Source organism: Lupinus angustifolius, chromosome LG02, assembly GCF_001865875.1.
Source record: "Lupinus angustifolius cultivar Tanjil chromosome LG02, LupAngTanjil_v1.0, whole genome shotgun sequence".
Lineage (NCBI taxonomy): Eukaryota > Viridiplantae > Streptophyta > Magnoliopsida > Fabales > Fabaceae > Lupinus > Lupinus angustifolius.
The window spans coordinates 670,987-682,261 of record NC_032010.1 but is presented as its reverse complement, the minus strand read 5'-3'; the positions used below and the strand labels follow the sequence as shown (position 1 = coordinate 682,261).

Sequence of the window (11,275 nt, the reverse complement as noted above, 5' to 3'; positions counted from 1 at the left end):
TAAAGGGTTGGGGATCGAGGGGAGCACATCTTCTATCCCAAAAAGTGTGTCACTCCATGTGTCACTTTATCTGATTTGTCAGAAAAATACTTTGTTATTAAATTTTAAACTTAAATATATGTTTTCCAATCGATCAGAGGAAGTGCCACATGGAGTGGTACACTCTTTTGGTACTGACCTGACATTGAGACACTAAGAAGGATGAGGATGTTTCAAGTAGTTGGAAATCAATCTAGGTAGGTAATGTAATATGATTCTGAACTAATAAACAATGTATTGCACTTCTAGAAATATAAAATTAATAAGGGGCATGAATCTAATAAACTAGAATAAGTCACAAGTTCCCACTTATAAAATGTGTAGCTCACACTCTTCTAATTGAAACCAGTTTAGTCACACTATTACTAATCTCACACCTTATAAAGTATAAACATAAAGAGGGGCCAAAAAGGAGAAAATAATGTGTTAGCCATCATTGAAACCAACATTTCTAGTGCATATTTTATACTCTTATTTTTCTGCATATGTAACCAACTATAAACCTAAAACAAAGCAAAACTATCATTGTCTACGGGTGTTAGTTCAAGTGATACATGCTTGATTCTCCTTAAGCAAGGTCTCGGATTCGAGTCTTGTGGATAAAAAAAATACCCGTTGGGAGAGTTAGCCTCATACTTGTGGATGTTCTCAGCTCAGACAGGATTGCCTCCGGTACGAGGATACATGTGGAAACCAAAAAAACTATATCCTTGTCTATTCACACCTACTGTCATTCTGAATTTAAGGTCATGACGAGTTTTGATATATGACACTTATATCCTTTTATATGTTCATAACTTATTCCAACTCATTTATAATTGGTTTATACGAAAGGGACACACACTCTAGATATTCCAACTCATTTGTTTACTTTTGGATTATTCAATAGTTATGAATATCTTGGATACAAATTTCTGTTTGAAAATCAGAAATGAATAGTAACAACATGGATGAGGTAAGGGTGATATAGAAAACTACCCACCCTAGATGATTATTCAACATGCATATGCATCAACTTTAGATGATGACATATTCATAAGTGACTTATATGAGTAAAAAAAACCAGCTTGGAATCTAACCCATGTGTAAGTGGTTTTGATTCTCAAGCTCCAACCACCAAAATCAAATGAAAACTTAAAATAATGATGAGGAAATAAATGGACACAATTTATAGAACTAGATATGATATGCTTCTTTACTATCATCTAAGAGATTAATTTTTTATCCAAATCATAAGTTTTTTTTTTGGTACAAATCCAAATGATAAGTTGATACCATATCATTAACACATGAAGCTAGATTTTGATAAATGTAATATAACGGTAAAAGATTTATACACACTTAACATATATATCATGTATCATTCATTTGTATTATTTTATTAAGAATCTATGATAATAAAATGAGTGTAATATATATGCAACAATGTAAAAATGATTTATACACAGTTAGAGCATCATCGGTTATTCATTTGTAATATTACTTTTATTTAATAGTAAGTAATAATTAAAAAATGAATGAGGTGATACATCCTTTTCTTTTCCATAAAATATTATCAATGATTTGTATTATTCATACACTTTGCATACATCATTTTGTCTTAAGAATTTATACACTAACTACTTGATTTGGTGTGTTATTGTTGTGTAACACTGAGAAACAACCTCAATTCCCAGAGTTACAAGGAAAGTTCAACAAACCAGACACTCAAATCAAATTCAAAAATAGTAACACAAACACACTCTGTTCTGTTCTGTTCTGTTCTGTTCTGTTTGCAGCCACACCCACAATGGATTTTTGGTGCTCTTCTTTGTCCATGGATGATGAATTCAAGAAGTTAGTCATTAGAATGAATCCTCCAAGGTAACAATTCTCAAACATGTTATTATTGTTCTAACATATAGATTATGTACATTGTTTCTTTTAATGTTGTTATTGAATTGAAATGGTTTTATTATTATGGTTCCTTCTTTGTTGCAGAGTTACTGTAGATAACAATTCAAGCAAAACAACTACTCTGATCAAGGTTCTAACTTCTAAGTTGAAAAATTGGATTTTTATTGGCTTATCTTTTATGCTTTCAAAAGGGTATATTTTGCAACCAAAATTTTGATTGGAATTGCAGGTTGATAGTGCAAACAAGCATGGGAGCTTGTTGGAAGTGGTTCAGATTCTGATTGATATGAATCTCATTATAAGAAGAGCTTACATTTCCTCTGATGGTGGTTGGTTCATGGATGGTATAGTGTACCCTTCTAAGTAAATTCTGAATTATCTATTTTCTTACATCTAAACAACAATAACCAAAACATTTTTCCCGTGCGGTCGGCTACATGGATAATGCTCTATCATAAACTATGTTTATCTCTAAGTCTTAATTATTGCGTCTATAGTTTTTATTTGTCTCCACCTTCCGTTAGGACTTGGACTAACCTCCGTTGATATACTCTCTTAAACAACATTGCGTTGCTAAATATATGTTCATCTAATTTTTATTTTTTTTACTATGGTTTTTGCACACTACCTAGTTTTTCATGTTACTGATCAAAATGGGAATAAGCTTCTTCAAGATGATGTAGCTGATCTTATTCAACAGGTAGATTTGCAAAACTAATCTGAAACCATTTTCACTATGAACAAATTTTATACTTGTATTATTGTGCCAGAGTCCTTATTTCCTCTTTAACTTGGCAGTTAAATTGAGAAAGAATTAGTGTTTTAAAATTTAAAACTTGAATCTGAAATTTTGCTCTAGCATGTCATCATTCTCTGTGAAGCTATGTGAATTAATCTTGTTACTGATAATTTGTTATGCTTGTTCCAGTCATTGGGTGCAAGAGGCCATAGTTTCCTATCATTGAGAAAATCGGTTGAGTTCCAAGGTACAGCAGAACATACTACCATTGAATTAATCGGTCGAGATAGGCCAGGATTGCTTTCAGAGGTTTTCGCTGTTTTAGAAGACCTCAAATGCAATGTGATAGCAGCAGAAGTCTGGACACACAATTCAAGAATGGCATCGGTTGTTTACATCGCGGACGAGGCAACCGGATCATCAATTATTAATCCAGATCGCCTCGCTAAGATTAAGCAGCTTCTATTACATGTGCTGAATGGTGACATAGATAAGAGGAGTGCCAACACTGCTGTTTCTGTTGGTTCTACTCATAAGGAAAGGAGGCTGCATCAAATGATGTATGCCGATCGCGATTACGACATATATGATATGGATAATGGTTTATCAATTGACAAGAACAACCTCAATCTCAATGTAACTGTTGATGATTGTGCAGATAAGGGATACACTGTGGTGAATTTGAAGTGTCTAGACAGACCAAAATTACTATTTGATACTATATGCACAATCACAGACATGCAATATGTTGTATATCATGGAACTGTCATTGCTGAAGGACCAGAAGCATACCAGGTTTGTTCCTTGAATTGAAATCTAGTTAGTACTTGTGTATCATAGCATCTTAGAGTTACACAAATATCACACTTCATTACATGTGTAGCTATAGATCTAAAGGCTTTGTTGTTGATTACATATCATGGTTTAGATTGGTTTCCTTATTCTTTGATGTTAGTCCTACAAACTTCATGCTCCAGATGTCCAGTTTTAACATTAGGGGTGTGTTAAGATAACTCTCACATCAGATCAGATGAGAATATGGCTGAGCCATTGCTTATAAGGATTAGACAACCTTCACCCGATGAAATAGGTTTTAGGGTTGAGTTACACATAATCATTCTAATATAGACGAGGATCCTCTCTTGTACTATACGAGGAAAATTGAAGTTAAAATCAATTATCTTTCTCCTCATATTCTAGTACTGGAGAGGAGCTCAACTCTTATCTCTTGTATGCATTTAGTTTATTCACTAGTTTGCTACTTTACTAATAGGAGTGTGAGTTTCGTGCAACATTAAGGTTATTGTCCACTGATAATGAAGTCACGAGTTCAAATCTTGGAAACAACCTCTCCGCTTGTGGATTGCCTGATAGTTTACTATTAAACTTCACTAATCTGTCTTGCCTTGTGTAACAGGAATACTATATAAGACATATGGATGGATGTCCTATAAATTCTGAAGCAGAAAGGCAAAGAGTAATTCAGTGCTTGGAAGCTGCTATTAGGCGAAGAAGTTCTGAGGTATTGAACATGATTTGGATGCTAATTCCTTAATATTATTACTTTGTGTTATAACAACACTTATCTTAGGCCAAAAGTTATAGTTATTAATCAATATGCAACTTTTTCTTCTTAAGGAAACTTAGGAAACACGTAATATAATTGCATGCATATTATTATCAAATTCAATAAAGAAACATAATGTATCATTCTGTATTTGATATAGGGAACACAGTTAGAACTCCATGGTGAAGACAGGGTTGGACTTTTATCATATGTTACTCGCATTTTTCGCGAAAACGGTCTTTCGTTCATTCGTGCTGAGATTACAACAAAGGATTCCAAGGCCATGAATGTTTTTTATGTAACTGATGCATCTGGAATTCGAGTTAAGAGTGAAACAATTGAAGCAATTCGTAAAGAGATTGGCTTAACCACAATGCATGTGAAACAAGATGTGTACTTAAAATCTACATCCAAAGAGAAAGGAACATTCTCTTTTTCTAACATGTTTCTATCAACCTCCGAAAAGTTTCTTTACAACTTAGGTCTCATACCCATGAAAAAGTGACATATGTTATAACATAATACTTTATTATTTATTAGTGATGGTTTAGTAAGAAGATTTAGTAGAACGATATAATAGAACGATATAGCATTACTAATTTGTAAATGGTAATTTAGTTTTACCTTGTGGAATAAATACTTAAGTGAAATGAAAAAGGGTCTTTATAATTGTTTTCTGCCATTCACATTATAAAATTATTTTTTTACTAAAATTATTTGTTCTCCCTTCAAAGTAGATGTGAAAATAATCTCTACATCAAAGATAATTTTTATGTCAAATTATCAAATATTTATGCATATCTTGAATACATGTTTCTACTTGTAATAATAGGAATAAAAACAAAGGTCGTATAAGATATTAGTTGACATTTCCCACCTTTAGATAGATAGTTTTGGAAATATTAACTAAACTAATTTTTATAACATTTGAGTAAAGATAAGTCTACGTAATATTTTATTTCTTAAACAAAATAACAAATCAACTAAAAAAACGAAATGATAAATCGAACTAAACCATTCATGATCTATTCAGTTGCAAAGAAAGTTAAATAACTACAAAGATTTAATATATATACATTAATAGTATAACTGTTTTTTATATTGTCAATTTATTACCACCATTTATATATTAATTATTATTGACTGTCAAATAAAAATAAATAAAACCAAAGATAGACGATATGTTGTCAGTATAAATTTTTTACACTGACAGCACACATATATTAAACTTATAACTACAATCCATCTAAATCATTATTTTTATTAGTTTAATTGATGAAGTACCTAAAAAATGAAAGCCTAGAGTCGTGAAGCAATGAAGTGTATATTGGGTTCAAAAAATGAGAGTACATAAAAAAGAAGAAAAGATGTGTGATTTCCAATGCATATTCGAAGAGCACAATTCATCCTAAAATGTCGCATAGTGAGTACTATTCCGCCGCCTGATTCAGGAAAATGTTGGGAACATGTCATTCAAAATCCACAGCCACGCCTTCCTCTTCTATTTCTTAGGTCAACATCCCCTTCCCCTATATCCTATTCCTAATCTCTATATTTTATTTTTTTACTATTCATGATTTTCTCTTTCCTTGTTTGTATAAAGAATTAATCTTTTTTCTCAAGATTGTGTCTGTCTCTTTCAATAAATGTCGTTTCCAGAAATTGAATTATCGACCTTGACGATCTAGTAAGCTTTACACAGCTAAATCAGCGCCTTGTTGGTCCTAGTCTCTAATGTACCATCAATAAATTCATAATCTATATTATATGTTTTTTAATACAAATTAGATTAGGAGAAAGACTTGTGTCTCTAGACGTATATATGTATGTATAGATCATTAATAAAATTATGACGACATATTAAAAAAGATAATTCTAATTAAAATTTAATCATAAATAATAGTTTAAAAAGACATAAATGCATTTGTTTTTAAACATGACATGTTATATATGTATCCATGTAAGTTTTTCTCATTAGATTAGATAAAATAATGTATACTAAAATTATTTAATAGTATTTAATTCATGAATAATGATGTATAAAAAATTATTATTCTATCGGTATAAATATTATTTTCTGAATCACATTATATATGTTATTTATATAATTCTATTACCTCTGATTTTTCAATTTAGAAATATATTATGCAATGATCATTTTCTGTATACATCTTATTGTATATTTGAACTTAACCTCTTATTTCTTATATGATAAAGTTGATGTATCTCAAAGATAAAATTATCACCCCTAAAAAAATAAGAATGTCACCCTTAGGGAATCATATGATTGTTGAATCTCTACCAACAAATATGATTGATGAATCTGCATGATAGAAAACTTTATGTAAAATACTTGATTCGGCAACAAAGATTATATATGATTGAGCAATCATGTACTGTTAGAAAAGTTTAAGTAATAGCTTACCATAAGAACAATGATTAAATAAAGTAAACATTTACTTTTGTGAAATTGTGTATGATGATAATAATAAACTAAGTTGAATGTACAAAAAGTATGATAGTCTTATCGTTCACTAATGATATATTTTTATGAAATTACTTTTAAGAAAATTCTACATTATAAGAAAACGTTAGTCTCTAAATCAATAATTAATAAATAAAAGTGTTATTTTACATATGTTATTTTTATTATATAATGAGTGAATATGTAAATAAATTTTAGAGCGTAACATTTATGAACTTTTAATGTAAAGATTTATATATAATCAGTAAATTTCCTTTTTTTGTAAAGAAAAATTGTATTAAAACGAGCACAAATATATCTGTTGTCCCACACTTTGTGTCACTTCATTTGTCATGCGCTTATGATTGGTCAGAAAAAATATATTTAAGTTAAATTTTAATTATTAAATATTTTTCTGATCAATCAAAATCGTATGATACATGAAGTAGTACAAAATATGGAATAACAGATATGCTCTCGTAAGGGTGATGTGAGAAAAGAGAAGGAAAAAAAGAGAGATGTGGGTGGTCGACAAGAAGGACTACACTCCTTATGATTCCTTTTCACTTTCCCAACAAAAGCGTGATTCTTATGTCTCTCTATTCTTCAATACCTTTCATCTTCTTTTCATCTTCCTTTTTTCTTCTAAAACATTAACAAAACCAATAACATATATGGTATATATATAATAATAAGATATTATTTTATGCATATACTTTCACTCAATGATAAATAACTATACACTACAAGTATCACTCAATGAATTCCTCTATTTTTTTATTAAACAAAAAAAAAAAACAGAAGTAGCATTGTTAACTATACTTTGAATAAATGCCAAATTTATTCTGACTTTTATTTGTCTTTGTTCCCTTCATTATTATATTCCTACACTTGGACAAACACACCCCAGAACTAGGAGCCACTTTTCACAGCTCATAAATCTGCTTCTTTTCACTTTTGCTACGTAGAGTAACTATTCTCCTCTCTCCTTTTTTTGTTTTCTTTTTCACTGTTTCACAAATATGCATGCAAAGCATCATCATATGCATGCAGTCATAGAATGGATGGAATCACTTGTTCTTAACAGTGTCTCATTCTCTTTCTCAAGCCAATCACACATTGACACGTGAATAAAAGATATTTTTAAAAAACAAAAGGTAATAGAAAATAAAATTCTAATTGACTTGAAACATTGAGTAAAATGTCATTCGAGATAAGTAATCTTTGTTCGGATTTACCATTATAATGTGTCTCAATCTCTATCCGGTGTTCCAGCAATGAACCAAAAAACATAAAATATAATGAATTATTTTTTTTAATTAATCTAACATGTTTTAGTTGATACTGAACAAAGTTTGGGATATACTTTGCTTAATCATTATAAACATGATACATTTTTTAATTGTATTTTGTAACTACAATTATAACCACAGAGTCTCTCGAAACCTTACCATAATCGAAATTACAATCTTATTAAATTGTATTTTTCTCTAATTGCTATAAACACAACTACAACTTTAATTTAGAGCACCTGGATGCCAGTATATATACGCCGAAATATTTCATTCTATTACATTTTGCTTTTAATTTTTTTATTTTATTTACGTATTAATATATAAGTTTATGACAGGAAATGAGACACCGTTTTTTGTGATTTCCATTGGTGAGAAAAGTACACTAAAGACATAAAATAGACAACAAAGTCTATGAATCTTAAACAACAACTAGACACGCGGTGAGACAGCAACAGACAAAGCACCTTAAGGAGGACCCATTTTGTAAATTTCAGCCTTATCCTTCTCAAACACTTGCTATGACCCTTATAAAATGAACCCTTCTCTTCACCATTTTCACAACTACACATACATAACATACTTCATTTGCTATCATCTTTCTATGAATTCCATGAATCAAGAGAGAATGATGCATTACCAAATGGAGCCATCATGGGGCTACTACATGAGGGTTAGGAACATGGAAGACCAAATGGAGAGAGTTGTAAGGTTAGCATCTGAAAGTGCTGTAGTGATATTTAGCATTAGTAGTTGTTGCATGTGCCATGCATTGAAGACATTGTTCTGTGGAATGGGTGTTAACCCTAGTGTAGTTGAGTTAGATGAAGATCCAAAGGGGAAAGAAATGGAAAGTGTATTGATGAGACTTCTTGGAAACTCAACTTGTGTTCCTGTGGTTTTCATTGGAGGGAAGCTAGTTGGAACAATGGATAGGGTTTTGGCTTCTCATATCAATGGTTCACTTGTTCCACTTCTCAAACAAGCTGGTGCTATGTGGCTTTAGTTACTTCTTAATTTCTTGTATTAATGAGGGGGAAAAAGAAGAAAAATGTGTCATTAGAGGTTAAGTTTGAGTCACAAGTTACATGAAAAAAGAAATAATGCATGGGTAAAAGGGTTTTATAACTGAATTTATGTATGTGATATGGAAAGAAAAATACAATTTTCTCTATTGCACTTTGTACCATTGTTTCAATTTGCAATTGTGTTTAAGTTTAGTTTATTTATTGTAATTGTGTTTAACTTTAAAACCACAACTATTATTATGCTTCATAATTACATGTTTTTAGTGGCAATACTTTCTTAGTACATTTATAGTATCTTTGGTAATTAAATATCTAAATATGGGTTATGGTATAAGCCATTAAAACATGTAAGTGAGAAATTAAATTATTTATTTATTTTTCTATAGAGTACATATATAACTAAATATATACTATTTTCTAATATAAAGTTATCGTTCAAAATAATGACATTCCCAAAAGTGTTGAAAAGGGCGTGTGACTTTTTTCTATCCCATGTTTTCCTAGTTGAATTTGTATATAAGGATTTTAAAATGAAAATAATGTATATTCCGAGATAAATTATCTCTTCAATCTCATTCAATAACTAATACTTGTCATATTTCTATTCATATCGGAGGCTTTGAAATTACTATTCACTTTTAAATGGGAAAAGGGTCAAAGACTAAATTGCACCTTGTCTAAACAAATTCATACTTTATTTCAGTATCACATATGGAAAAAAATCCCAAGTGACCTCAATTTCGTTTCATTTTTTTTGTAGGGTTTATTCATGTGTGAAATCTCACATTGGAGGAGGAGTGAAAGAGTTTATAAGAAGGAAAGACTCATGAAACTAATATCTTAAGGTTTTGGTTCAAGACATAATGTTTCACTTATACTCTTCTCATACCCATATAACAATGGAACTCCCCTATCACTGGTTTCATGCATTTTAAAAAGCAATATACCCATTGTATGTTATGAAGGTTATATGCAAGACAAAATGAATGTTACAAATATGATAAAGGAATGCTATTTTTAATATTTTTTGAAAATAATGAGGTTTTGTATATACATGTGGCAAGGTTTCTCATGCAATTGGTCTTCTTTATTTTTGTTTTGGATGCTTAAGACTTTTTTTCTTTTTACCAAACCCACCTTTCTCTTTCGGCCCAAAACAAAGAAAATCATTTGCTGCTTTAAAAGTTGAACCAGACCCATCCTCTTCAAAATCCTGCAACATCAACATTGCTTATTATCCATAAAAAAAACAACTTTCTCCCATGTTAAGAAAAACTCCCAACATTTTATCCATAAAAATCCCAAGCTTAACAAGTCAATTATTGGAAGGGATCAACTTACTCCAAGAGTAAGAAAAAATAATTTACTTCACATCCTAATCACTCATTCTTCTTGGGAAACCTAATGGTTTAAATTAATGAGTAAATTTAAACTATTGAATTTCCCAAGAATAAATGAATAGAATATAGAGTAAGTTATTTTCACTTATTCTTTGAGTAAGTGGATGTTATATTACATAGTTTTGTGAGTCTACCTCACATGCTCATATTTTCATACTCCAACATCAACATTATTGTTATTTGGTACGTACCAAATATTGATCTAAAATAATTAAATAAGAGTTTATTATGTATCAGTTCTTATTCTAGTCCCAATTTTAATTGAAGTTACAATGAGCTAATAGGTTAATTGATCCACTTTAAAACGGAAATTAGTTTTTGAATCCGTTTAAATAGCCAGTTTTAACAGGTTTAACTACCTTAATATTATTCATGTTTATCAACCATTATTCCTCACTTTTATAACATCCTTATTAGCTTATTTAAATGCAGAAATATGTGTTGCAGCACAAGTTTCAATACAATGATTCATCCTATATTAGCCACTCTCACATTAAAATTCAAATATAAAAATTATATATATTCAATTAATTTTGCTTTATACTATTAGGATGACGTGAGCAGGAGTAAATTATCAAAATGAAGCACGAGTAAATTGTTTAACATGGTATAACATTGACTCTTTATCTGGTAACTCACATGTGTATAGATAAAATATTGTAATGTGGAGAACACATTTTCTATCTCATAATTTGTATCATTTTATACAATATGAGATATGGTTGATCATTAAAATACTTAATAATTAAATTTTTAATTTAAATATATTTTTTAATCAATCACAACTCATGTCATATGAAGTGACACATAATATGGGCACAAGATATGCTCTATGTAATATCTATATACC

General features: G+C 30.2%; 2 protein-coding genes across 2 annotated transcripts; both read left to right on the top strand.

The window, feature by feature from the left end:
• On the top strand, window positions 410-4,746 carry LOC109325609 (ACT domain-containing protein ACR4-like). The gene is made up of 8 exons (XM_019558063.1): window positions 410-424; window positions 1,768-1,902; window positions 2,020-2,065; window positions 2,165-2,279; window positions 2,568-2,635; window positions 2,864-3,469; window positions 4,092-4,196; window positions 4,402-4,746. The coding sequence occupies exons 2-8, from the start codon at window positions 1,829-1,831 to the stop codon at window positions 4,744-4,746; spliced, it is 1,359 nt and encodes a 452-aa protein (XP_019413608.1). The 5' UTR covers window positions 410-424; window positions 1,768-1,828.
• LOC109328606 (glutaredoxin-C1-like) lies at window positions 8,578-9,029 on the top strand. Its single transcript, XM_019562159.1, has one exon. It carries the CDS (start codon window positions 8,602-8,604, stop codon window positions 9,001-9,003), a length of 402 nt encoding a protein of 133 aa, XP_019417704.1. The 5' UTR covers window positions 8,578-8,601; the 3' UTR covers window positions 9,004-9,029.